The sequence below is a fragment of a genome, unplaced genomic scaffold (assembly GCF_019419815.1).
Source record: "Pyrus x bretschneideri cultivar Hongxiangsu unplaced genomic scaffold, Pyrus_bretschneideri_v1 Contig43, whole genome shotgun sequence".
NCBI classification, from domain to species: domain Eukaryota; kingdom Viridiplantae; phylum Streptophyta; class Magnoliopsida; order Rosales; family Rosaceae; genus Pyrus; species Pyrus x bretschneideri.
Window position 1 is genome coordinate 2,980,397 of NW_025999757.1, and position 26,648 is coordinate 3,007,044.

The window sequence follows — 26,648 nt, forward strand, 5'->3', positions numbered from 1 at the left end:
AGTATTTATTCAAATTAAATTTATATTAATATAAATATGTCGTTGCATAGACAAATGTTAAAATTCAAATATGAAGTCGTGAGTACAATTTTGTTTTGCTCCCGGTGTTTGTAATAGGGTAGCGCATTTAGTGACATCTTTTGTGTTTAAGGAAGGTGGCTTTCATAGTTGGAATGATTTGAACTGAAGTGATTGTTCAACACTTTGGCATCTGATGTAAACGTTTCGATTCGAATTTAATCGAAATTTCTATAGTTTGAAAGAAAAAAAAAATCTAAATGAATATTTTTATAGGAAAACTAATAAAAAGGGTTTGAAAACTTTGAGTTTTAATAATAAAGACAAAATAAAAGGTTTGTGATTGACTTTTTAATGTAAAAATGTAATTTTTCGTTAAAAAAGTACGGTTTTCGTTAAAACTCCCTATTTTTATTTATAGATTTTTTTTTTTTCTTCTTCGTTGTTGTAATGTAAGGCGTATAACTTACGAGAAGGTTTGTCTTTGGGTGCAAGACCAATATTTAGAGGGTACGAGAAATAAACCCCAAAACCCTAAACCAATTCTCATCGTCTTCCTCCTCCCTCCGGCAGCTGCAACTCCGCCATATCCACTCTCCGGCAGCGCTTCCATACATCAGGCCCCCCAATTCCTCTTTCGCCTTCCCAAACATTCGGGGCAGTATTCTAATTCTACTCTGCAGAGAATGACGACTCGAATAGCTCCGGGAGTAGGAGCCAACTTGCTGGGCCAACATTCTGCCGAGAGAAACCAAGACGCCACTGCCTACGTCGGCAATCTGGACCCTCAGGTTCTCCTTCCCTTTCCTTCTACTTGCATTTTTCTGACTTGGGCTTTTCCATTTTCCTAGTGTTCGTGGCAAAATTGAGGAATTTGAGCAGCTAGGGTTTTACTTTTGTTTGATTTCTTCTAATTTCTTTTGATTGATTTCAGGTTTCCGAAGAATTGCTGTGGGAGTTGTTTGTTCAAGCTGGCCCTGTTGGTATGCATCTATCAAATCCTGCTTTTGTAGATTTAGATGGTTATTATGGGGTAATTTTTTTAAGGTCACAAAATATATTCGATATTAGGATTGAGTCCAACAACAATTTGCGCTTTTAAGTAGACATAAGAAAGTTTAGCAATCGGTATTTACCTTAGTGAGTGGAAAGTTGTTGTTATTGACCTTAATTGAAGAAGATAATTGTTTCAATTGACCTATGTTAGAAAATAAAATGACTATTGACCTATGCCGAAACATGAAATTATATATTGACTTAAATCAAATTTCCTTTTGTGGTATTTGTAGGCTTGTATGTGTGTTGAAACTTGCTAATGAAAAGAAAAATATGAACTCGATCCGATTGATATTGTGTTAATGTTTGTGCTTCTTCATCTTTCAGTGAATGTGTATGTTCCCAAGGATAGAGTGACAAACCTTCATCAAGGATATGGATTTGTTGAATTCCGTAGTGAAGAGGACGCTGATTACGTAAGTGTTGGCAATGAGCCACGATGTGCTCCTGTTCTTAAGTTACTCTTTAGCTCCTCTTTTTGTGTTGAACTTCTCTAATTCTGGTTATTGATTTGATGAAATTTTATTGCTATGCAGGCAATCAAGGTGCTTAATATGATCAAACTTTACGGCAAACCAATACGTGTAAATAAGGTATTGAACTATCTTTTTTCTAGTTATCACATTTCTGCATTTGGTGTGTTTTGTGCCCTACAGAAGCTAGTATTACGAGATCTCATTTAACAGGGGAAAAATCATTCTGTTGACCGTTCAGTCACTGTATGCCGCTGATCATGTATTTATTGGAATTTTGATGGATTGTGTTTTCTTGGTTTCAGGCATCCCAAGACAAAAAGAGCTTGGATGTAGGGGCAAACCTTTTCGTTGGAAATCTCGATCCTGTAAGTTGTTTAGTCATTCTCAAAATCTGTATTGTGAATAGATACTCTATGACATCTGTTCTAATGTTTTGCATTCTTACCCAATATTTCTTGTAGGATGTGGATGAGAAGCTTCTCTATGATACATTCAGTGCATTTGGAGTCATAGTTACAAATCCAAAGGTACCGTATCAGCATGTCTTTTCATTGGCTAACATTTTATGTTCAAAAAATTTTCATAAAATAACTTCTTGGAAAGTATTTTTATCATGTTTATAAGTTTTTCTTGTTTCATTGTTCCTTTTATATTAAAGAAAATGCTTTGCATAAACACAATTTTTGGTTTTATGAAATCCTTGGCTGTTATTGTGAAGTTATATAGTATTATGTTTGTGACTGTATTTGGAGGGTATATTCATGCAATATTCGGAGGGTGTATTCATGCAATAATAGTCATTATCAGGTATTCATTTTCTGTGTTAACTGTGATTCTTATGTGGACTGTAATGTTGGTAATTTTCTTTTCTAGATAATGAGAGACCCTGATACTGGAAATTCCCGTGGATTTGGCTTCATTAGTTATGATTCTTTTGAGGCATCTGATGCAGCTATTGAGGTATGTTTCTTTTACTGTTCTCTATTTTGTTTATTTTTTGTAAGCAAGCTGGAAACCAATAATATTTGGATAAGCAAGTGCTTGTCTCTTGTTACCAACTCCTCATAAAATTTGATAATATTTGAAGCATCTAAGGTTGGGCTCTACTTGTAAGTAATAGCTTAATATCTGCTGAGGACTGTTCAGGGTTCTGTGCTGTTATCCTTACGGAAATATAAAGGCTTGCGGAAATGTTTTCTTTGATTTTGTAGTCTCAAGTCTGAAGGATGTTATTTTGGTTGCATTATACATGTATCTAATGGTCTTTCTTTGTTGTGGCAATGCTTTGTTGAAATGGTCTTTGTCACGTGTTGAATTTGGTTTCTTATTTCTTTTTGTTTTTTTTTTTAATTTTGTTTTTTTTTGTAGGCAATGAATGGCCAGTATCTGTGCAATCGTCAAATAACAGTGTCATATGCCTATAAGAAGGATACTAGAGGAGAGCGTCATGGTACTCCAGCAGGTGAGGCCTCTTGTTTACTTAGCCGCTGCTTTAGTGTTTGTAATTTGTCTCGGTTACATGAAAGCTTCTACTTTAATAACACGAGGTGTTAGACCATGGTAGTTAAATGAATAATAGTGAGACGCGTACAACTTGTTTTTACCATGATGTGAAAAATGCAATGCGTTAAGTTTTTACTCAGGGTTCACTTAATTTAAAATCAAACAAAGGGAAGAACAACGAAACGAAGACTGTTTGTAGTTGGGTTAGCCTTTAGGGAAGACAAAAATTATAGATTTTAATAGGTAAACTTCATTATTGCTGGACAGTACTAAATTACCGCTATTACTTTGCAGAGAGAGTTTTGGCTGCAAGCAATCCTACTTCAAAAAGCCGGCCTCATACGCTGTTTGCTAGTGGTCCTCCAACACTTGCCAATGGTCCTCAGTCCAATGGTACCATGGGTGCTCCTGTGCCTCCACGACCTTTCGCAAATGGTGGTCTTGGTATTCCTCCTCTTCGCCCACCACCCCCGCAAGGCATGGCTTTCCCACCGATGCAGATGGCTGTACAACCAACCTGGCAAGGTCAGCCACAGCAACCAGGTCAAATGCCTCCACCTCAAATGCAGCAATTCAGACCACCGCCAAACATGCCGCCACCTCCTCCACAGTCCGCTCCGGCTCCTCCAAGGTCACTTCCGCCACCTATGGCTATGGGAAACCAACAACCTATGTGGCGACCGCCCCCTCCCCCTCAAATGAGGCCACCCAACATGCAACACGGGTCAATGCCCCCACCTCCGCCTCTCAATAACCCTCTGCCACCGCCCCCTATGAATTGACTTACCCGAACAATTTGGTTGTAGAATCTGTACTTCGGAAATTTTAGGACAAGAATGTTGAGGTGATTACTGATTGTTAGAGTCAGCTACTTCATTTTGTAAGAGTGATTTGAGAATATGCTTCCCTTTGTTTCTTCTTATTCAAGAGGTAATCGTTCAGTTGACCTACGTGACAATACTCGGTGATAAAATCTTACAGTTAAAAGTTGACATGTGAAGCCTGTGGATGTATTTAATTGAGAATTTGAGGGTTTTTAATTCTTGTAAAGAATTTAGGGTATTCAATTAGAATTTTAAGTGATTCTTTAAAATTCAACGTGTATTTAATCAGGATTTTAATATTAGGATTTCAAAGAAGTTTATAACATTTTAAGTGTATTTAATTAGAATTTATTTTAAAGAATCTTAAACAATTGAGGAATTTAAGAAAATTTGAGAGATTTCGTAGTGGAATTTAACCATTCACAAATCTCACCTCTCTTCCTAAGATTTCGAAAGAATTGAATCAAAAATTTTCAGGGAATCTGTACAAATCAATTAAACTCCCTTAAATCCATTAAAATCTCTTAAATTCTTAATTGAAAAATACACCCAGTCATCATTTCTTACTGTATTTCAATCGAAGACTTGTCACCCATTCTCCTAATTAAAACTAAACGACCCACTTAGCACCACAGTCCAATGATATTTCTCTTAAATTGAAAGCAAGAGATATTATTTCGAATACACCCCATCATCATTTCTTAATTGAACTCTCTTAAAAATTTTCATGGAATATCTACAAATTAATTAAACTCTCTTAAAACTCAATGGATTTATAAATCCATTAAAACTTTTAAAATTCTTAATTGAATACACCCTGTCATCATTTCTTAATGTATTTCAATTGAAAACTTGTCACCCATTTTCCCAATTAAAACTAAACGACCCACTTAGCACTACAGTCCAATGATATTTCTTTTCACTTGAAAGTAAGAGGTCTTAAATTAAAATATCATGAATAGCAAGTTCGATATCAATTTATTCCATCTACCTGCCTCTTAGTGTAAATATATCATTGTATCAAAACCAAATCGAAAAACAAAACGGGATGTTTTATGTATCACATAAGAAAACTATGTTCACATCATATAAGCAACATATTACAAAACACAATCCACGTACATACACACATAAAAGCAATAAAAGCGAGAGCAAGAATATGAACATGTAGCTAAGCATCAGACCATGTGATGTCGAGGCCACCCCAGTCCTCCTTACGCACACCCAAGGCTTCCCAGACCGCCTTTGAGGCATCAACAATGTTGTTAGGGCATGGAGGTTGGTAGTCATGCACTGCATCACATCCCATAGTAGAGTCACACTCATCCACCACCATCGCCACCACACTCCGTCCATTCGCACTAATCGTGATGTTGTTATGGCACCTTCCTCCGCCGTTGTACCATCCAGTAGACAGCGCCACAACGGGCGTGTTGTCATTGTGGTATTTGTTGTCGCATTCCGATGGACCGCCTCCATCGCCGCCTGCCTCAAAGCTGTTGAGAGTGAGATAGGCCTTGGTGTGTCCGGACAAGGGCGGCGAACAGGTGTAGGTTGTGTACATTTTTCCTTTGACACAGCAGTCAGAGTCATTTTCCGTGTTGCATTGTCCAGAAGGGGCCTTCTTGCCTCGAATTCGGCCGCTCGGACGACACTGCTGAGCTTCAGTGGCCAGGCAAATTGTTAAAAGGAGACTGATTGAGAAAATTGTTGAGCTCTTCATTTTTCTCTATGTTTCTCTTCTCTTTGTTATACTGGTGTGATATATATATATATATATATATATATATATATATATAGCAATTTCATAATTACCAAATTGACGTCGATTTGGCCTGTATTTTGTTGGTATTGTATTTTTATACAGTCTAACAACGAGACGTAACGGCGGTCATTCGGCACCCTCTTTTTCTTGCAAAACGACGTAGCAGCGGTTTCTTTTGCCAAGTTGATTACTTTTTTATAACCACCACAATCACTCTTCTTCAAATAGATGGAATCCAAATTAGTATTCCGTTGCAAGTTTAAAATTGTTTATCAGAATTCCCATTCGGATTTTGCTGGATTTTGGTCTTTCGAGTGATATCAAGGAGAGAAGAATTAACGCAAAACAAAGAATGCAGTTATCTCTCAATCAGTTTCACTTTAGACATTAAAACACTCTTCGGTTTACTTATTCAAAATGGGCAAGCTTGCGGTTAATATCAGAAGGAGCTCTATTAGAAATTTGAAATTACAAAGAGAATTATTTCTACACACATCTTTTCTCCTTCAGTACTTAATTCTCCTTTACATTATTCCATCAAAAGACTAGAAATAAACATAAGTGTGCATGAAAAAAAAATGGGGTGGAACTTATTTCCCATTTCATTTTTATTTATTTTTTTGGTAAAATAAGGAGGTGGATCACTCCAAAAACTAGCTCAAATAGTTATTACAAATAATTCGAGTCCTACGGACTCCCATCATATCAAATAATCGAGTTCCAATCCAATTAGTAGGATTATCAAAATAATGTTACCTAATATTCATATTATAGCTCCAATTTTGACAGTACCAACTACCATCATGTTATTCTTCAGATAAACATGCACTAACTCGCATCAACTATGGTACCATAAGTTGTCTCAATAGTAAGAGATGAAAACTAGTATCAATCAAATTATTGATTAAATTAAAAGCCGAATCCGTCTCTACACATAATCTTGAAATAATCTTGTCAACTGCAAATTTCAGTCCAGAATATAGCCCCCAAATTTCAGCGTCCACCACCTGACCTTTGCCCTTTATTTTACCAATAACTGGACAAATTTTAGGGAAATTTGCCTTGTTTCAATGGATAAATAGAGTCGAAGCATATTACAAAATTTATTAAAAATGGAGAAAAAGAAGAAAGGAAATGGATATTCCATACATCTATGAAGGACAAACTTTTAATATTTAATGGTAAATAGTAAAATTATTCAACCAAAAATAATGAAAAGGTGTAAACTATATGATACACAGTTGATGCAGAATATCAGCCTATAAGCAATTTAGGGTTGTTCTGGTCTTTCAAAATTATGGATCATGGAAATTACCTGACTCTTTCTTCCTAAAAAATTTAACAAAATTGAAGGTCGAAAAACAGCGTTGTATAAAAAACGGCGGCCTCCGGCAGGAGTAACGTATCGGTCGAAACACTTGCTGTTTAGCAGCAGTGGTGCTCACGTAGTTGTTTATCAATTCCATCTGCACGTCGTAAGCTATTCAGCAGCAGTGGTGCCCTTGTAGTTCTTGACTAGTTGAGCCTGCACATCATTAGAAACCGGCGAGTGCTCTTTGTACTCCATTGTGAATTCGCCTTTTCCCTGCACACACAAATATTTTTTAATCTTGCGTGATATTTTTTTCGAGTGGGAATTTGGGAAAATGAAAATTTTTGGACTAGAAAGAGAATGTTCTTCATTACCTGAGTCATTGACCGAAGAGAAGTCGAATACCCAAACATGTTGTTCAGAGGTACCTAAAGAGCCAATTACGTGATATTGTTTAATGACACGCACATAAAAACAGCCATTAATTTAAGGTAATGCAAACAATGCTAGAATCAAATTTAACGAGGTAATTTACAACATTTATAATGTTTATTTACGTAAGCAATTCTTCGAAACAGACGAATGCCAAATTAAAATTTAAATGCTAATGATAATAGCAAGAAATATCACATCTGCCAAATGTCTTGACAAAAATCAGACCATAAAATTGTTAAGATGCTTGGGGACACTAACTCCAACTGCAACGTTTTCTTTTCCTCAAATTTTCTTAGTGGCATTAAAATCAAACTGTGCAAACTACATGACCGAAAGCAATACTTACTTGGGCAGTAATAACAGAGTCATCTCCTTCCTGGTCATTTCCAATAATGATACCTTTTCTCCTATTGAATGACAGTGACAATATCTTCAGTTAATAAGTTGGTGATTAACCCATACATTTCGATTATCCAAGAAAAAATAGCGTATTTCATGAAAGTAGTTGAAAACACTCACTTGTTAAGATCACCAGCAACAGTACCCTGAAACTCTATCGGTACTTTCAATTCCACCAGCATAACAGGCTCTAATATCACTGGTCTTGCCGCCGTATAGCACTGTTTAAATATTTCAGATCTCAATATAAATAATAACCGGAGTGGAGAAAGTTTTGTTGCCAGTAAAATATCATAAAGGCAAAGAGAGTATGGGCTAAATCAATTATTCAAAGAATCACTCCAATGAAAGGATATGGCAAGGACCTTTCTAAATGCATATATTGCAGCTAATTTAAAGGCAAGTTCACTGGAGTCCACGGCATGGGAAGCGCCATCGGTTAATACAATACGAACATGCTCAACTGGATGTCCAATTAATGAACCCCTGCACAAGGGATAGCATTATGAGCAAACCAATAGCAAGGGACACACATTTAGACAAAGGCATTGTACCAATCTAGTAAATTTTACAGGGTAAACATTCCTGAAGACCTATCGGAGTATCTTTCTTTGTATAATCAACTCTTAAGAACAGGTAGGGGGGACTCACGAATTGGCTGCTTCTTTGAAACCCTTCTCAATGGCTGGAATAAAATTTGATGGTATAGCTTGTCCCACAATAATGTTTTCAAATTCAAACTTGGTCTGTGAGTCAGCAGGGAGTGGTTCAATATACCTGCAACATACCAATAGAAGAAGTAAAATTACAAACAGGTGAGAAAACACCAAATCAGATTTACAATTTACAAACCTGAGTACAAGTAAAAATTCATGTAAGTGTTGCATAACTACAATCAGATCCAATTATCATGCATATAAAGGCATCATTGGACTTACCCACATACCCGCCCATATTGACCTTGTCCTCCAGATTGCTTCTTATGTAAATAATCAAACTCAGCCCGCTGAGTAACAGTCTCTCTGAAGTTAACACGAGGTTTTCCAACAGTGGCATCAACCTGTTTAACAGGTATGAGAATAAGAATACAAAGTAAACTTTTAAGCTGCCTAACATCAATATATCTGACAATACATATTGCAAAATGAGAACAGGCCAGGCACCTTATATTCTCTCCGAATGCGTTCAACGTAAATGTCCAAATGCAGCTCTCCCATCCCAGAGATGATTGTCTACTCGAGGAACAGTAATGGTTAGGCACAACAACTGTTTCTTGAAGTGGAGAAAATATACTTTGTAGACCAGATTGTATAATAGGATCATATTAAACATTCAAATATCAGACCTGTCCGCTCTCAGGATCCAAGCCAACACGAAATGTTGGATCCTCTTTCTGAAAACGATTCAAAGCCTTTGAGAACTAGCAAAAAAGAAAGAAATAGACTGACGTAAGTACCACTGAATAATAATACACAAAAACAACTCATCAACACACAATATCGAAAGAAATCTGCTCACTTGTCCTCCAGAATCTTTTGAAACTGGTTGAACAGCTAACGACATCACTGGCTCGGGGACACTCATAGAAGTCATTGTATATTTAACCGACCCATCAGTAAAGGTATCTCCTGAAGATACAAGAAAATATGTCTCAGAAGAGATTAATGTTAATTAAAAATAAATAAATAAAGACAAATAGAATGTTAATATCCAGGTCATAAGGCTTCGCCCAAATTAGTTCTCATGCACACAATTAGACAGTTATGACTTAACTTTGACTCAGAAAATTTAGGTTTTTTATGACTCTATTTAACTTCCATTTTGATTAAATTAAATGAGACTGTACTCCTTGCTCTTAATCTCATACAAGGAAAACGCAGCTAGTGTAAATCGAGTAAATGTATATCTTTCCTTTATCTATTTTAAAAGAGAAAAACTGTGATTCCTGCCCTTGAAAAGAAGTCAAACCTGATGCACAGTCCACTCCAAAAACAGCAACGATTTGCCCAGCATGTGCCTCTTGAATATCCTGCAGATGAAATGCACCACAAAAAATGATGACATCAGTGAAATGGCCATTTAAAGTCTAAATTGCAATAACTTTAAACATAAAACTAACCTCCATCTCATTGGAATGCATACGAACCAAGCGAGGAACCTGTTTCGTGAAAATCAAACTCAGCAAGACATAATTGATATGAAAAATCAATTCCAGAAGATAGATGAAAAAAAAATGGTAGCACAATACAAATATTGCAAATTAAGATCCACAAAGGCACAAAGGCTTAATTTGAAATGAGAACTATGGGGACACAACAGAATATTCCTTGAACTCACCTTAATCCTTTTACCGGTATTAATGTTAAAAATAAAATCACCCTTCCGAATGACACCTTCATAGATTCTACACCAACAAAATAATTGTTAGATACATAAATACAAAAATAAGAAAAGCTATGCTACCGTTACAGCACATCTGGGGGGATACCTTAGATATGTTAACTGACCAAAACGCCCTTCCTCCAATTTGAAAGCCAATGCTACAAGAGGCCCATCCGGAGTTCCACCTAATGTAACCTACATCATTGCGGAAGTTCTTTTATTACCCAGGCAGGTTTGGAGAATGAAAAAAGATATCAGAATTAATTTCCATCAACTTAATACCTTCTCTTCATCATTAGTCTGGTCAAGAGCATAGTTACTGACTTCAGTCGGACAAGGCAAATAATTAAGAACAGCATTCAAAAGTGGCTGTACACCCTGTAATCCATAAATGGCAGAAGATGAAGAAATTATTCAGAGGCACAAGCAAGTAGCATATACAGAATCATTTGCAACTGGTGAAAAAGGATAAATACTATTTATAAGAGGAGCAAAAAGTCCCTAAACAGTAAATACAGACAGATTAGATATCTATACCCACTGGGCAATCACCAAATTATCTGTTCAGAAACAACATATTATTTAATCTAGGAGCCACTACTGTATAAAATATAATGCAGTGTAATCTTCAGCAATCAAAATTATTTGAAGACGTTAACCCAAAGGCAGTTTGAAGTTGAGTTATGGGGAATGGCAAGATAATGTAACCACTTATGCACATATCAATCAAAAGGAATAGGTATTTAAAATAAAAATTAAAGATCAAAAGACAGTACCTTGTTTTTAAATGCACTACCCATGAACACAGGGATAAACTTCCTTGCTACAGTAGCCCTCCGCACAGCTTCCTACTCAAAAGAGAAAAGAAGTTTTCAAATAGATGCACAACGAATTTCCATTGAACAAAAAGATATAGATGCACCACGAATTTCCATCAAACAAGGAATTTCCATTGAACAAAAAGAAGTTTTCAAATAGATACACAGAAAGATATAGATGCACAATGAATTTCCATTGAACAAAAACAAACAGTAGAAATATCACCACTTAGAATTTCATTGAAAAATATGCCAAACCATCACCACAGTAAAAAATAAAAAATCACCGAAACCAACATAAATCGAGACAAAATACTCCATAACACATTTCATTTTTCACAATTTTTCTTTCGAATTTTATCCAAAGTACCTCAAGATCAGTAGGTGATATGGGCTCATCATCAAGGAATGCTTCAGCTAGTTTGTCATCAACTTCAGATACAACTTCAATTAGCTCGCGCCTCTTTTCTGTGACGAACTCCTCCATATCAGCAGGAACTTCTTCAGTAACAATGTTTTCACTAAAAAATGCAACAAGACAATAGGAAAAAAAATTAGAAACGGCAATACACATTCAAAAGGCACAATGAAAACACAATAGCATTAAAAACAGACCCATTGGGACCATGAAAATAGTAAGCTTTCATCTGCACAAGGTCAATAAGACCCTTAAAATCTTCTTCCAACCCAATTGGAACTTGCATGGCAGCACTGTGATGGCGGAGCTTAGCCCGTGCCTGCAGGAGAATCAATTTCATTACCACAACAGTTTTAAGGTCCAAAAATAAAAATAATTTATGTATGATGTACAACTATCCTATCAAATTTCATAACTCAATCATCAAGGGAATCTAGCTTGTTACGGATTCTTAGCTGAAACTTGTGGCATTTAGCTTGCTACTTGAAATGTTTAAAACAAAATGAAAACCCACGCCTCTGTATCAGGTTGTTGCACAAATTTACAACCATGCATTCGGCAACCTACTGAAAATGAAGCTGATGCCAATCAATCCAACTAAAGACTATTCATAATTCCTACTTAATTTAATCACCTAAATCTTACAAACAACAATTATATCAACTGAAGACTTTTACATCCCTAGAAATAGAGATATCAAAACACGTAACCATCAAAATCAATTCCTTCTGCCGGGTGTACAACATAACTGAAAAGCTCAGGACATAATAAGATGGCCAGTATCCTGAGACATTAATTAGTGGTTTATGTTCAATATGACAAAGGAAACAGTACTGAATGCTCTATGTTCGCTTGCTGAAAAACGATTAATAAACCCCAAATTTTGTGATATTTCCATGATTAGTTGATTTCAAAATGTACCTGGTTCAGAACTTTCCAGGGATCGGCTCCCATTCGGTCAAGTTTGTTTATAAATGCAATTCTTGGAACCTCATATCTTTTCATTTGCCGATCAACAGTAATTGACTGACTTTGCACTCCACCAACACTACAAAGGACAAGAATGGCACCATCAAGGACACGCAGAGCTCTCTCAACCTCGATGGTGAAATCAACGTGACCTGGGGTGTCAATTATGTTAATCTGCAATACCAAAATACAGGTTCCATAAGATACATAAGAACATGCAAATGATGAAAAAAAATAAAAAGAGAGAGATTATTTCATTCTGGAATGAAAAGTAAGACTCCTAACCTCACTTAACTTTTGGACAATAAATAGTTTTACTGAAGAGAAGGCAAGAAACGAAATCATGATCTCAATCTTACTTGATAATTTCCAACAATTTATTTCCTTTTCTAGCAGCATACAGTACTTAATACCGGTTGTTCCAACTAATGCCAAACAAATGTAACATTTTATTTTTCTCTTTACTCCTTTTGTTATTCCCAGGTCTTAACCGAAATCTAAAACCCAGGTCCAAATTCCACAGCCTGTCTTCCATGAAATCAAACTCACTCAAGCCTCTTACGCATTCAAAGTACAGTAGACAGAAGCAACAAACAGAATTGCAATTCAATCTTCTTGTATAGTAAAATTAGCACTGATTCAGAACATATATTTATCTTTCTTTCGACTCATAATTTTAGGACTTCATAATTAAATGAAATCAACAGGTAAAAGAACTTGGTAATTGCGACCCACACTGATTCTGGCAGCATACAAGTAATAAGCAGCATATCAAAGCGATCACCTCTCCATTTTCAACAAATTCAAAAAACTGAACAACCCAACTTATTAAAAACCATTGCCAATCATTAAAATAAGTCCCATTTCATTCAAATTCCATTACTTTTCAGGGCAACGAAAAGGAAAAACCCAATTGCAATCACCTGATAGCCATTCCAAGTACAGTAAGTGGCAGCAGACTGAATGGTGATCCCCTTCTCCCTCTCCAAATCCATGGAATCCATTTTCGCACCCACGCCGTCTCTGCCTCGAACCTCGTGAATCTCGTGGATCTTCCCGGTGTAAAACAGAACTCTCTCAGTGAGGGTGGTCTTGCCGGAGTCGATGTGGGCCGAGATTCCGATGTTCCGAAGCTTGTCCATGGAGTCCTTCCACCATGGCTCCTTGTCCTCCTTGGCGCGCGCGAGGTTGCCGGAGGAGAATTGGCGGAAGTGGAAGGCGCCGACGAGGAGGGAAGACGCTGCCGATGGGGACGGGGAAGGAGGAGACGTCGCCGTTCTAGATCTGTAGAGGGTGTAAAGGAGGCGTGGCGTGGAGGGTGGAGGGAAGCGCGTCATGGTTGTGGGGGTCTCTGGTTTTAGGGTTTATGGGGGGTTTGAGGTAAAACCCTGAACCCTTTAGCGGTCCTCTCTGTCACTGCGTGTGTTGCTGCTCCAGGTTTTGGGGGCGAAAATGCTAAAGAGGGGCTCGGGGAAGGGGGCGGCAAAAGTAGAAAAGTTATGTCGGGTCGGGTCGGAATATTCGGACTTGGGATCCAGTGGTGGCATTGATTGGGAACAAATTTTATGCCTGTATTCCACCGACAAGTCCTGAGTTCGAATTTTGGCACCGATGATTCACATGGTGATAATCAGATAGAGGCTGAAATATCTCTGTGAGTCTTCCCAACCGAACCCCGAAAAGGTAGATTGTTTCGACGAAACTACTAGCTGATCCCTTTTTTTAAAAGAATAAAGAACGCACAATGATTAAGAGTCTTTACTCACGTACTTGAAGTCTTTGGTTTGATTTCCTTCCTCCACTCTATCACTTGTGTAAAAAAACAATAGTGATGAACTCCAACAAAGAGAAACTACAATAAGACATAACGAGGCCTAGAGATTCCAGCACCAACGGCCATCAGAAGATGTCAACAAGAGACGCTAGGTCAAAATAAACTAGATTAAGAAAACACGTTGAATTCAGACACGGGACATCAGCCGCAAAGTTGTGGTGAACTCCCAACAAAGAGATCTACAATAAAACATAACGATATCTAAAAATTTCAGCACCAACAGCCATCAGAAGATGCCAACAAGTGGCGCTTGGTAAAAATAAACTAGACTGAGAAAACATGATAAACTCAAACAAGGATCATCTGCAAAGTTGTGGTGAACTCCCAACAAAGAGAAATTACAATAAAATATAATGAGACCTAGAAATTTCAACACCAATAGCTATAAGAAGATGACAACAAGAGGTGCTTGGCCAAAATAAACTAGACTGAGAAAACCATCAGCCGCAAAGTTTATCTCACGATAATGGTGAGTTTTACAAATCTTTCCTAGTGTAAAAACTCGAGTCAAACATGCACCAATTAGCCAAGAGGTTGATAATACAAGAAAAAATCCTTGAAGTTTCTAGCTTACTTTTTGAATTAAAATTTGATAATATTGCAAAGATGTGACAAAATATAAGGCAAAATCATGGGTGCAATGAAATTGATTTTCAAATTGACGCCAATAACAATTCTCGTTGGCAAGATTTTCTTTTTTCTCAAAAACCTGCAGATTTCGCATCCTAACAACGCATCCCGGGTCATCAAAATTCTGCACCGGTTAATCTTCTATGGACTCGATTCATAACGAAAGGGAATGCTACACAGGCTGCAGAGCCAGCTCCATATTGGTGTTTGGATGACCAGGAGACTCTGAAGACGAAGCTTCAGCGTCCTTCTTCTCGCCGGAGTCCATCTCTTGAACCGGTGGAGGGGAAACAACGGTCATTGTTGTGGTTGTGTTATCAGATAAGTGGTTCCTCATCTCCCTGTGCTCTTGACAAAGAGCACACCAGTGCATGCAGCAGTGCACCATGCATGGATCACACGGTGAATCCTGCAGATAGGTAAAAAATTACTTAAGGAAAAAGCTCTGAAGGCTCGAAATCCTTCTTTTTCTCATGGTATGTAGGGAAACTCGTCGACAATTGAAAGTTTTGCTTTATCTGAAACATCAAGCAAATATATGAAAGTACATGATGTCAAAGTAAACACCGATTAAGAAACGATAATCTTCTATGTAAAATCAGCGAGCAAGATTCATGGCAGACGATATAGATGATTGATTGAGAATATTGAAAAGGCAATTTAAGTTCAGCTTGAACCGGAGGCAAAACACACACACACATGCCCGCCCAATGCACGTCTGCATATTAATTCCGGCTATCATTTGGAGAGTCCCAAATCAACATTTCATCCTAAGACATCAATTCTCCATCATGAGCTGTACATTAAATGTCAGAAAACATAAATTTCGCCTAATAAAAGTAGAAGATAAAGGAAATATATCTGATTTGTCATCCTATTCGTTCATGTTTTCTGATTTATTTTGCATGTAATTTGAAGAAAAAAAATATATAGGAACTGAAATTCACCTTGAGATGATATTTCTTTTGCAATGACTGCCTAAACAGACCTGTGTAGATTGCACACATCCACCAGGCAAATAGCAGTGTCTCGCAGATGAGAACTGAGGTCTTAGGATCAACACCGTGAAAAAACGCTGTTGCTGCTGCAACTGCAATTCCTCCTTCAACGCACATGGCATGGCAAACACAAGCATTGTTCCAAGGAATTTCTTCTCGTATGGTTTCAACATTACGCCCAAACAACACGCATGGACAGAAAAGTCCAGTCCAGCCTTCAGCACAAACACAAAAAGTAACGAATTATTAACTAATGACCATGGAAGTGTGAGTAATAGGAGATAATCCATGAAGGTAGTGACTTCTATCTCGTCCCACTCGACCAGATATTCTGAAATCTAAGAAATTTTTCCTTTTTCATCCAAAATCTAAACAAATTATCATCTCAGCAAGAACAATAAAACACTCCTCCTCGTTGCTATGCAAAGCCTTATGACCTGATGAGGTGAGAAAAGGTTGCATTCCTCAAAAAACAATCTTGCATAACGGACAATGTAAACTTCTACTTTCTAAAACATCGGGTCGCATTTAACATTGTTCATCTTGTGTGATTAAGGTAATCACTGAAAGTGAAAAAGTGATAAGAGCAAATGAACTCTTACAACTCTCAGGATCTTGAGCACAACCAAATATCCCGGTTGTCCAATCTTCATCAGCTGGGGGTTGGTATCTTTCCGGTAGGGCTTGCCCACATTCCAAGCACTTCTCGACACCTAACTGTCAAAAGAACAACAAGAAACACAGTATCCCAACATTAGATTGAGGTCTCACAGTGAATATATATATATATATATGTGTGTGTGTGTGTGTGTGTGTATGTATATGAGTACAATTTATAATTAACCCCCGAACAAAAAGTTCATCCGCTAATTGACGTTGCTGAATTTAACAAAATGTGCACCGATTTTAAACTACTCTAACAACGAAGAGGGGTGATTCAAACTGCAAAACTTATAATCTAGAGACAGAGGAAACGTCTGCATGAGTGTTGATTATAACCAAACCGATGAGCTATGAGAACGCATGCTCACGAAATCTCTAAGAATTCGAAAACCAACATCCAATCTGCACCCAAAAAATAAAATCAGAATAAGGACCTGAGGAATATGAATGGGCTGGTTGAGCTCTCCAGGGGTGATATCCTCGGATGGCGCTTCTTGTTCCCTCGTTAGCTTCACGTACCTCGATTGCGGATTCCCTTCTGCCATCTCCTTCTTCTACATTCATATCAATCTATATAAACACACGCATATATACAAATATACATATACATACATATATATAAATACACACACACATTATTTGATCAAATAAGATGGAAATTAGAGAGGGAAAATGTACCTTGAGATTGAAGAAACGGAAAAATTACTCCAAAACGTGGAGGATTTTTTTGAGGAATTGTGTCCAAATCTGTTTCTGAACGCAAGGCGTTGTCTTCGGCTCTTCATTCACTCTCGAACGCCATGGGCCATATGGGGTTCTCCAAATTCTGATACCACCCATTGTGAATGTTCGTAACACTCCACGTGTCCTTTGTTCCCCAAGGGAAACTGAAATTACTCCAAAATTTTATTTCACCCTTTTAACCCTGCGCCGCACACACTGTTACAACTCAGTATTCATCTTTGTATCACACGAGGGAATTATAAGCACACACCTGTTTTAACCTCTCAAATATTCTTATTTAATTATGTCTTGTTATTGTTTGATTTATTGAATTTAACGGCCACATAAAAAAAAGATATGGTAGTTGAGAAGTTAAAACTTGATGTGTGAAAATCATCTTTCTATGTACATGAAGCAAAATCCATCGACCACAACACTATTTCCAACCCATTTGGAATTGCTTCTCTATAAGCTTTTGTGCTCATAAGCATTTTTGCTAGATGTATGTTTAATATAAACATGCTGAAATTTTTATTGAATCAATTATCAAGGTGTTTCCTAATGAAGCATATTTTATGAAGAGCGTCTACTACCCATAAATGCTTATCAGTTTTTTGATCAAACGTACTTAAAAAACGTTTTGGTTGTTAGAAAACACTTTTAGCCTTTTCAGAAGCACTTCCAAATAAGATGCAACTATTTTCCTGAATGATGCTCTCCTGCACATCAAAACACAAAAAGCAAACATTCAAATTTAACCAAATCTCTTTCCTTTTTTTCTTTTTTTTATAAAAAAAAAAATCTTAAACCGCTCACTCGTGAAAAATAATGCACTGGGGAGAATTCCGCCATTTCACATTTACAACAAAATCAGAGATGTTCTTGTCCCCGGCCCAAAAGCTATGGGCATGGGCTTGTAGATGAGTTATATCGTATTACAAGAGAAAGGTGTTGATTCGTTGACGTGTACATATGAAAACCAACACTGACAAGAACCTAGATTAGTGAAGAAATTAAGAAAAAGGAAGCCATAGCCAATTAGGCAATTAGCCATGGGAGGAGGAACCATGCCTATCATCCACGTCAGACATTCTTCTTCTTCTTCTTCTCTCCTCCTCCTCAAACAATCTTCCAGTTCCATCCTAGTAGCAGCGTTCAAGTGGGACCCATCACACCCTCGTGCACTGGTTCATACTGCTTCTGTGACTCTGGGAGTGAAACCTGCAGAAAACAAGTACAAAACAAGAGAGCAAGTCGGACGCCGTTGCTGAGCTCCGTTTTTGGTCCAGTTCCGTCCCGATTCGAAGTCGAAAATGCCATCCTTGCTCTTCTCAGGTGATGAGTACCATTAATTTTGCAGAAACACGATTTTACTAGACCTATATTAAGTAAGAAAGTGGTATTCATGAAACAATTTTAAATTCATGGGCTTTGAATCCCACGTCGCGAAATCAAGGTACCTTGCATGTGCTTATAAATAATTGGAACTTCAACTTGCTTCGTAAATGTTAAATTTGAAAATAACAGGACTAATTAGCTTGATTTACTCTTTGGTTTAGCTAGTTTTCTAATGATATAATTTGTATAACCATATTTTAACTTTATGTTCTGGTAAACCGATGAAGCTTTTAGGGAAATATCTTGTTAATGAAAAAGAAGGGAGAGAAAATTGGGTTCAGGAACCGCCTTATTAATTATATCAAAACGAACTAATACTATGGTCTCGTTTGGTGTTAAGGATTTTGGGTTGGAACCAATAACTCGCTAAATTCAACGAATGTTGAATGAAGGAATGGATGTCAAAACTGAGGCGTAAGCGATTGAATATGTCTGATCATGTTTTCTTGTTGAGCAGTTTTCTGCAGGGAATAACTAGTTCGTCTCACTCAGAGTTGCAGTGGCTTCAGCCGATATTAGATTCTTGTGTTACAAGAAAATTGCTATCTTATGGACACGGAAAAGTTTACGATGCTTTCCAATCGTTGCAAACTGATCCTTCTGTTAAGGTGCTGCCTTGTTTTTGCCACTAAATGCTTATCCCAAAAGTGCTTCGACTCTGCTTTTTTACGGTTTTTTTTTAACTTTTGGGTTATTTTTCTTCCCTCAATGGTGCTTGAAAAATCAAACTTGAGTGTAGAGGATGGTGGTTTCCCTGTCGTCTGATAGAGCCCTTTGGGATGCGGTTACCAACAATGAGTTGGTTAAGAAGCTCCGAGAGCCTCCCTCCTCCGGTATGCATTTCCGGCAACCTTGAACTCAATTTACCTGGTGTTTTGCATCTTATCATGTTTTAGGAGAATTAAGTTGAAATTGAGCTGAACTTTCTAATTTAGTTTTACTAATTTATATACATTTCTACAGATTTATCTGTGTGTGGGAATGAAGGGCTGCTGCCTCAGAGTTCAAACCAAGAGCCAGAATTCGCTAAACGCGTTATGAGGTGGATTATGGACATCACAAGAGCAAAAGTTATGGAGCTCATTGAGCAGTTTCAGTCACTTGTGACTGATATATTTCTGCCGCCGGAGACTCTGCAGGAAAAGAACCCGAACCCGCCGGCCAACGACACGGATCAGTTTGAAGAAAAAGTTAGATCCTCATTGCTTCTCACCGTTGTTATCCTCTTGATTGTGGTCGTCGCACGATTCCGCGGAGCTTGATCGCCGGATCTGCTCCGGAAACATGTTTGTACAAATCACATCGATCATAACTCGCTCTCATTCGTGCACATGCATTACTTCAAACACTGTTTTGTGAGAATAAAGTCGCAAACTATCTTTTGACAATTATGTAACACTGCATAACTGAGAGGGAGAAAATAAACCGATCGCCATCATGTGTTAAGATTTGTGATCGGTAACACCGAGGGGCGGTGCTTCTGCCACGTACAATTTTTCAGCGCCACGGTGGTTTCATAGAGCAGTCAATTACACAGAAGAAGTAGACATCACAAAAATGTCGATAGAGATTTGTATATCTGAACATTTATGCACCACAAATGGTTATTACGAAGAGTATTTAACATACACTAAACTTCGAAACTGATGTGTGGGGGAATTGAAGGTGGTTTACAATTCCGATGATCACAACATCCAGTATTTTGGAGCCATTAATTCGCGATCTGCAGCAGGACCTTCATTGGCGAGCTTCTGAATTCGCGAGGAGAATTCTTCGGCCTGATGGATTGGAGGAAGGTCAGTGTTGCCATTAAAGAAGAAACCAGATCTCAAGCATGTAGATGAAACAGTACACATATTTTAAAAAAAACTTTTCTCTGCACACTTCAATTGTTGTAATCATCACGTTGTTTTCTCCCATAGGACCAAAATACTGATGAAATATCACTAATGAGATAAATTACAGGAATTTTTTTCAAGCAAACAGTACAAAAGATTTTGATGAAAACGTTGAATCTACTAGTGATACCAAGGGCCTTCTCATAAATTGAGACCATGCATACAATAAGGGGAGTCGGATAATCTTAAACTCTTCATACCGTGTATCTTACTCCTAGTTACTAATAAAACTGAGGACACAGTGCACCCTCTTTAGATACTAACAACGACAACTAATAAAAAGTCATGCAAAAAGATACTAACCTTTTCATCAATCCACATTAAAGAGCTAAGCTGATTGTTTAAGATTCGGACAACCACATCTAACGGAGCCATACCATCATTTGCATCAAGTTCCCCTCCCTAAACAAAACAAAAACATTAGTATAATCATCAACGTATGCGGTCAAAGATTCTTAATAAGTATAACACTAAACTGAAATAGTTACCTGGTTCGCATTTAAGGTCTGAATAATTGATTTGATCTGTTCTGTCACCTGCTCTAGTTCCCTCTCTACAAACTCAGCTTGCTCATACCTGCGATTGAAACCATAACAATAATACAGAAAAAAAAATTCAGGACCATTGGCATGCTTATAAACTACAAAAAGCGAGCAAGACCCAAAAGGGAGGAAAACAGGAAGAAAGAATGTAGTCTGCGTGCGTATGTACTATGTGCATACACTTATGTGACAGAGCAATCAACATGCCAAAATGGTTATGGTTATCCTACTAACTTTTCACCATAATTCCAATAGGACTAGACAAAACCTCTTACAGGATTGTCAATAAACGGATTAATCCCAGTAAAGAAACAATAATTGGCTAGTTCACACCCAAACAATCTATTCCCTATGTCCATATCAGGCCGCAAAACTTATTCAAGCAGGAGCATACTTCGCAACTTGATTTCAAGAATGGTAACAGCAAAATGTACAGATTGCCTAATGCAACAGACAAAAGTAGTACCAGAACAGAGAAGCACAAATACAACTGGTCCAATACAGATAGCATAAAGCAGCCTAAAAAATTTCCATCAGATAAAATAAAACAAAAGCAACATTACAAAAACTCACATTGCATCTCTTGTGGATGCAGCCTCATCATCACGGAGCAATCCATGTTCATCCTTGTATATACGCTCAGCTTCTTCTTCCATGCTTTGCAAAGCCTTATCAACCTAACAAGACAAAATAAAGAAGGAACATTACCATACATATATGTTTTCATTTGCTGTAATCCATTGACAGCTGGGTTTATTCTTGGGGATAAAGGGGAGAACATAATACCTTTAGGTCACAAGGACCATCTACAAATTTCTTTAAAACTACTAGTCAGTGTTTTAAAAAACTAGTTTTAAGACTCGCCTAGGCCCTTTTTGAGGTGGGGCTACACGCCTCTGCCCAGCGGGAGTGGCTATAGACTAACCTGGGCGTTTCATTTTTTTTCTTTAATAAAAAAGCCAGTTTTGGGCAGGGTTTTTATAAAATTCATGCTAATTTTATGTTTCTAACCTAGTTTCTATTAGTTTATTATGACTTTTTGATGTGAATTGAAGAAATAATGATAATAGCTAAATATTTGATTGCTTGGCATGCTTGCTTGATTGTTTTACAATGTATTATATTTTATATATTAAGTATTATAATAAATTTAGGTACCGTGAGACTATCACCTCACACCTCGAGCCTATCACCTAGGCGAGGCTATCCATGAGATGCCTTGACTTCACCTTCACCTTTTAAAACATTGCTACTAGTTTGAACTAATAAGTTTCTAAGGATCCGCTTTAGGGCTTGAAACACTAAAAAGAGAATATTTAATTAAAAAAATGACGACCCCAAACCCAAAGATATCTAGTTAATGTGTAATATTGTTTTATATAGTCCTGGTTGTGTACATCTATGGGATCAATTGCCTAGTGGTCCTAGAAGAAGAATAAAAGAGCAGCTTCATATATAAAGGAAACATTAATTATGATGCATCAGTATGTGCTATATACAAAGACTGACATAATGAAGACTATTCCAATTAGTGCACTACTCTAAAGTACCTCTTGCTGATGAGTCTCAATTAACTCTAGTTGCCGCTCCAAGTTAGCTTGGGTTTCAACCACTTTCGCCACTTCAATCTAAATAATTATAACATGCAAGTCAAACATTATTATTAATCATTGCAACTATTGAACAAATTCATATTAGTTCATGTGAACAGTGTTACTAAACAATGAAAATACTAGCAGAGAAAGCAAAAGAGAAAAGCATAGGGGCCGTTTGATTACCATTTTGTTTTGCAGTTTTTACTTTTCACTTTTTTGAAAACTGAAAACATTATTATTAATCATTGCAACTATTGAACAAATTCATATTAGTTCATGTGAACAGTGTTACTAAACAATGAAAATACCAGCAGAGAAAGCAAAAGAGAAAAGCATAGGGGCCGTTTAATTACCATTTTGTTTTCACTTTTTACTTTTCACTTTTTTGAAAACTGAAATCTTGTTTGGTAACTACTTTCAATTTTCAGCTTTCAAAAAAAATGAAAGCTGACAATTAATTCCCTGAGTTTTCAAATTTGGCCTTGAGTTTTCATCTTTTGGTTTTCAGTTTTCAATAGTTACCAAACAAGATTTCAACTTTCAGTTTTCAAAAAAGTGAGCTAAAAACAAAAGATGAAATGATTATCAAACAGCTCCATAGTAGAACAAGAAGAAATGGGGAAACCAACCAAGGGATACACAACTAAGTAGTCTTTTTATCTTCAAACAAAAAAAGAAGGAACTGAGACTGATTGTGCAATGTTACATATAAGGATAATAGTAATAACACAATGAGTAAAAATACTGCTCACTGAAGGATATCAACTAAATGAAGTTACTAATGTATCATAACTGAAAATCATATAGCTGTTAACCAGTCTACCCAAAATTTTCTAATATATTGGGAAACAGATCACCTCAAGCCTAAGAAGAACATCACGGTTGTGCAAAATCCTTTTGTCCCAATCTGCTATTGCATTAGCCTGCTTTCGGAATTTTCCAGTACGCTCTTGAAGCTCAGCATTCCACTCCTTGATGATCTTTAACCAAAAGAAAAAAAAATTACTTCATATGTAATAGATTATCTCAGAGAACAGAAAGAATTTAACCCTGTATAAGTATAGAGTTATACTGATAATAGAGTAGGGTAGAGAAACTGGTCTTCTAAAAAGTATTTCCTTAAAGAGATGTCACACTTTTTAAGTGGATTTGAAGAATGATTATAATAATGATGAACACGACATGCAGAGGACGATAAATTCAGTTGCATATGTTCAGGGTTGGTTCAAATTTGATTTTGCATAAACAAAGGATTTTCTTTAATATCTTTTCAATATCAGGACTAGCCATTCAAGGAAAAGCTTGCCCCTTGTTTAAGCTAGTAGGAGTTTGTAGTGTGAGATGATGCATGTGTGGCATAATATTTGCCTTCACCGCACTGGTAGAATCGTCCAGATTTTTCAGTCATAAACTAAACATATGCAAATAACTAAAGTGGCAACTCAGTCATATAGCCATGTTATAAACAACACTACTTGTAAACAAAAGGCAAACATTTAAAGTACCTCCTCCACAGTCTTCCCTGTGATTTCAGACGGTAATTTTGGTGCACTAGATAATGTAGTGTTGACAATTGAAGTTGTCCTATAGAACAAGCAGGGCAGAAAAGCACAAGTCAGATAAAACTCCATAATTTCTAAAGATCCGAGCATATTGCACAAAACCTTTTTCTATTTCCAATTTGTGGTTGGGCAGAAAGAAAAACTGTTTATAAGATGACCTATTACAATAGATTAATGTTAAAGCAAAGGAGGTAAAGCATAATGCGCCAAGAAGTTGAACTTTGTTGTACGGGGAAAATACGGTACAAGAAAGTTTAGATGTATTAAAAAACAATAAATGAAAGTTAGAAACAAGGCCAAGTACGCATACCCACTAGTAGAAGCTGCAACAAGTGATGTTGATGTCTGAGTTGCAGCAGTACTTGTAGTGGTTGTTGTAGCAGTTACAGGGGCTGAAGTACCGACACCTACAGAATAGCACTTTTGCACGGTTACAATTTATCCGGACCCTTCTAAGTAACTAACGCTTTTGAGATAAGCATACATGAGTTGTGGTTCAACAAGAATGAGGTTCTCAAAATCGCTTTTTCACGTGCCTTGTCTACGGAGTTACAATTTCGAACACCGATCACAACTCAAAATGCTCTAAAACAAATGAACTCAAAAGTTCAAAGCCATTCGCAACATAATCCCGCAAAGCAATTCAGTGTTCTTCTAAGTTCTACCCATACTCCTAATATTGATTCGAAATGCTTAACCAATTTAAAGACAAATAACCACAATAGAAGCTCTGATACAACATTAATTGAAAAGTGACAAAAGAAGGTTGAGAAAACTCACCCAATGCAGGCACGGTAGTGCTTGGTTGTGCTTGAGACGATGGAGCAGGTGTAGACCCTTTTGTCAAAGACAAAAAGGCAGCAGAAGAAGCAGTAGCTCCTGAAGTAGTTTGGAAGGAGAACGAGCTTACAAGCGAGCCCCCGGAAGAAGCTGCTGAGCTCACAGGGGCCGCCATTGGAGCCGTTGTTGCAGCGGTGCTAGAAGCCGGAGAAGTAGCAGGAATCACAGCAAAAGACGGCATAGTGAAAGAGGTTTGGGTTGTAGTGCTAGTTGCTGGAGTCGAAGAAGGGGTTGTGGTCGTGAGAGTAGAAAGAAACGGAGCGGAGGGAGTTGGGAAGGATTGTGAGGTCGGTTTTGAGGCGGCATTGGAGAAACTGGTGGAGAAACCGAAAGAGGATTGTGAAGCGGAGGAAGCCGGCGTTCCGAAGGAGGAGAAGCTGGAAGCGGTTGTTGATGGAGGAGCAGCGGTGGTGGGAGTGGAGGTTGTGGGTTTCAAAAGAGGGGAGGATGTTGGTAATGTGAAGGCTGAAGTGGAAGTGGAGAAGCTTTGGAACGATTGGGTGGTTGGAGCTACAGAGGATGAAGGTTGGGACGAGGAAGCTGTGCCAAACAGTGGCGAGGGTGCGCTGGGTGCAGAGGACGCTGTGCCAAACAGCTGCGAAGCGGAAGTGGACGAGGTTCCAAACAGGTTTGTGGGTGCGCTGGGTGCAAATGAGGTTGCTCCGAATGGGGATGAAGTGGCGGAAGAAGGAGCTCCGAATAGAGGGGAGGCGGAGGCGGTGGAGGTGGGGGCCGATGAGGATGAGCCAAACAGGGATTGGGACGGAGTTGAACCAAACAGAGGAGTTGAAGCCGTTGAGGCCGAGGAGCCAAACAGGGACAGGCCAGAGGATGCGGCTGATGAGAATCCAAAAGAAGGAGCGGAAGCAGAGGAGGTTGTGGTGGTGGCGGCGGCGGAGGCGGCGGATGAGAATCCAAAGGAAGCGGAGGCAGATGAGGTTGTGGTGTTGGTAGAGGAGGGTACGAATCCGAAAGAAGGGGCGGAAGCCGAAGACGTTATTGTGGTGGTGGTGTTGGTGGCGGTGGGTGCGAAACCGAAGGAAGGGGTAGAGGCGGAGCTAGGGTTTGAGGATCCGAATGGGGAGGAGGAGGGAGTGGAAGTGGAGTTGAGGGAGAAGGAGAATGGAGATGGGGAGGAGGAAGGGTTAGAGGGAGTGGAGGCGCCGAAGGCCGAGGATCCAATGGAGAAGCCGGTGGTGGACGTGGTGGCAGGTGCAGAGGATCCGAATAGGGAGGCAGAAGAGCCGAATGAGAAGGAGGAAGGAGGGTTGGAGAAAGAGAAAGGGGAAGTGGATTGGGCGGAAGAGGAAGAGGCGGAGGAGGCGGAGGATCCGGATGAAAAGCCCGACATTGTTTTCCCTCTTCTTCTCTTCACTCTCTTCCGGTGCTGCTGCTGCACTATGTGATTGAGAGGTTTTTCAAATTTTGGGGTTTTTGGTTAAGGCATTCCAGAACTTCTCTTTTCGATTTTTGGGTGTCGATGGCTTCCATAGGAGTGGGCTGGGCCTTCATCCACAATGGGTAAAAAACATGCATTTCTTTCCCTCCTTTTTTATTTTTATATTTTTTTTATTAAACGAAAGATTTTGT

At 38.1% G+C, this 26,648-nt stretch overlaps 6 protein-coding genes across 6 annotated transcripts; 2 read left to right on the plus strand and 4 right to left on the minus strand.

The window, feature by feature from the left end:
* Nucleotides 1–494: 494 nt before the first annotated feature.
* Nucleotides 495–4,011, plus strand: LOC103962239 (splicing factor 3B subunit 4). Its single transcript, XM_009374920.3, has 9 exons — nucleotides 495–809; nucleotides 953–1,001; nucleotides 1,402–1,490; nucleotides 1,611–1,667; nucleotides 1,853–1,915; nucleotides 2,012–2,077; nucleotides 2,424–2,510; nucleotides 2,919–3,012; nucleotides 3,348–4,011. Exons 1-9 carry the CDS (start codon nucleotides 705–707, stop codon nucleotides 3,833–3,835), a joined length of 1,098 nt encoding a protein of 365 aa, XP_009373195.1. The 5' UTR covers nucleotides 495–704; the 3' UTR covers nucleotides 3,836–4,011.
* A 912-nt stretch (nucleotides 4,012–4,923) lies between these two features.
* LOC103962240 (kiwellin-1-like) lies at nucleotides 4,924–5,600 on the minus strand. Its single transcript, XM_009374921.3, has one exon. The coding sequence runs from the start codon at nucleotides 5,598–5,600 to the stop codon at nucleotides 5,049–5,051; it is 552 nt and encodes a 183-aa protein (XP_009373196.2). The 3' UTR covers nucleotides 4,924–5,048.
* A 1,192-nt stretch (nucleotides 5,601–6,792) lies between these two features.
* LOC103962241 (elongation factor G-2, mitochondrial) lies at nucleotides 6,793–13,797 on the minus strand. Its single transcript, XM_048566845.1, has 20 exons — nucleotides 13,299–13,797; nucleotides 12,328–12,549; nucleotides 11,604–11,725; nucleotides 11,359–11,509; nucleotides 10,947–11,018; nucleotides 10,453–10,548; nucleotides 10,277–10,365; nucleotides 10,126–10,192; nucleotides 9,908–9,946; nucleotides 9,757–9,817; nucleotides 9,307–9,416; nucleotides 9,134–9,208; nucleotides 8,952–9,020; nucleotides 8,727–8,848; nucleotides 8,440–8,565; nucleotides 8,154–8,274; nucleotides 7,909–8,009; nucleotides 7,736–7,796; nucleotides 7,329–7,382; nucleotides 6,793–7,227 (listed from the first exon to the last, which is right to left on the minus strand). Exons 1-20 carry the CDS (start codon nucleotides 13,710–13,712, stop codon nucleotides 7,123–7,125), a joined length of 2,277 nt encoding a protein of 758 aa, XP_048422802.1. The 5' UTR covers nucleotides 13,713–13,797; the 3' UTR covers nucleotides 6,793–7,122.
* Nucleotides 13,798–14,615: 818 nt separating this feature from the next.
* On the minus strand, nucleotides 14,616–17,315 carry LOC103962242 (cell number regulator 6). Its single transcript, XM_009374924.3, has 5 exons — nucleotides 17,179–17,315; nucleotides 16,935–17,054; nucleotides 16,440–16,554; nucleotides 15,787–16,052; nucleotides 14,616–15,248 (listed from the first exon to the last, which is right to left on the minus strand). Exons 2-5 carry the CDS (start codon nucleotides 17,043–17,045, stop codon nucleotides 15,012–15,014), a joined length of 729 nt encoding a protein of 242 aa, XP_009373199.2. The 5' UTR covers nucleotides 17,046–17,054; nucleotides 17,179–17,315; the 3' UTR covers nucleotides 14,616–15,011.
* An 828-nt stretch (nucleotides 17,316–18,143) lies between these two features.
* Nucleotides 18,144–20,009, plus strand: LOC103962244. Its single transcript, XM_009374926.3, has 5 exons — nucleotides 18,144–18,155; nucleotides 18,266–18,558; nucleotides 19,079–19,229; nucleotides 19,361–19,454; nucleotides 19,585–20,009. The coding sequence occupies exons 1-5, from the start codon at nucleotides 18,144–18,146 to the stop codon at nucleotides 19,881–19,883; spliced, it is 849 nt and encodes a 282-aa protein (XP_009373201.2). The 3' UTR covers nucleotides 19,884–20,009.
* Nucleotides 20,010–20,164: 155 nt separating this feature from the next.
* Nucleotides 20,165–26,424, minus strand: LOC103962243 (nuclear pore complex protein NUP62). The gene is made up of 9 exons (XM_009374925.3): nucleotides 24,999–26,424; nucleotides 24,529–24,625; nucleotides 24,162–24,240; nucleotides 23,514–23,636; nucleotides 22,612–22,689; nucleotides 21,635–21,738; nucleotides 21,008–21,095; nucleotides 20,823–20,921; nucleotides 20,165–20,399 (listed from the first exon to the last, which is right to left on the minus strand). The coding sequence occupies exons 1-9, from the start codon at nucleotides 26,407–26,409 to the stop codon at nucleotides 20,307–20,309; spliced, it is 2,172 nt and encodes a 723-aa protein (XP_009373200.2). The 5' UTR covers nucleotides 26,410–26,424; the 3' UTR covers nucleotides 20,165–20,306.
* Between the last annotated feature and the right edge of the window lie 224 nt (nucleotides 26,425–26,648).

Bases quoted from the DNA above. Each gene is read 5' to 3' on its own strand.
- LOC103962239 (XM_009374920.3), top strand. From the start codon at position 705: ATGACGACTCGAATAGCTCCGGGAGTAGGAGCCAACTTGCTGGGCCAA. The intron at 1,491-1,610 runs GTAAGTGTTGGC...ATTGCTATGCAG, and splicing joins GTGAAGAGGACGCTGATTAC to GCAATCAAGGTGCTTAATAT. The intron at 3,013-3,347 runs GTGAGGCCTCTT...ATTACTTTGCAG, and splicing joins GCGTCATGGTACTCCAGCAG to AGAGAGTTTTGGCTGCAAGC.
- LOC103962240 (XM_009374921.3), bottom strand. From the start codon at position 5,600: ATGAAGAGCTCAACAATTTTCTCAATCAGTCTCCTTTTAACAATTTGC.
- LOC103962241 (XM_048566845.1), bottom strand. From the start codon at position 13,712: ATGACGCGCTTCCCTCCACCCTCCACGCCACGCCTCCTTTACACCCTC. The intron at 8,010-8,153 runs GTCCTTGCCATA...ATATTTAAACAG, and splicing joins CAATATATGCATTTAGAAAG to TGCTATACGGCGGCAAGACC. The intron at 7,228-7,328 runs GTAATGAAGAAC...TTGTGTGTGCAG, and splicing joins CTCTTCGGTCAATGACTCAG to GGAAAAGGCGAATTCACAAT.
- LOC103962242 (XM_009374924.3), bottom strand. From the start codon at position 17,045: ATGGCAGAAGGGAATCCGCAATCGAGGTACGTGAAGCTAACGAGGGAA. The intron at 16,555-16,934 runs GTCCTTATTCTG...TTCTTTTGACAG, and splicing joins AGCCCATTCATATTCCTCAG to TTAGGTGTCGAGAAGTGCTT. The intron at 15,249-15,786 runs GTGAATTTCAGT...ACCTATCTGCAG, and splicing joins AAAAGAAATATCATCTCAAG to GATTCACCGTGTGATCCATG.
- LOC103962244 (XM_009374926.3), top strand. The intron at 18,559-19,078 runs GTGATGAGTACC...CTTGTTGAGCAG, and splicing joins GCCATCCTTGCTCTTCTCAG to TTTTCTGCAGGGAATAACTA. The intron at 19,455-19,584 runs GTATGCATTTCC...ACATTTCTACAG, and splicing joins CCGAGAGCCTCCCTCCTCCG to ATTTATCTGTGTGTGGGAAT.
- LOC103962243 (XM_009374925.3), bottom strand. From the start codon at position 26,409: ATGTCGGGCTTTTCATCCGGATCCTCCGCCTCCTCCGCCTCTTCCTCT. The intron at 22,690-23,513 runs GTGATCTGTTTC...ATAATTATTTAG, and splicing joins ATGTTCTTCTTAGGCTTGAG to ATTGAAGTGGCGAAAGTGGT. The intron at 21,739-22,611 runs GTACTTTAGAGT...TTGTCTTGTTAG, and splicing joins TTGAGACTCATCAGCAAGAG to GTTGATAAGGCTTTGCAAAG.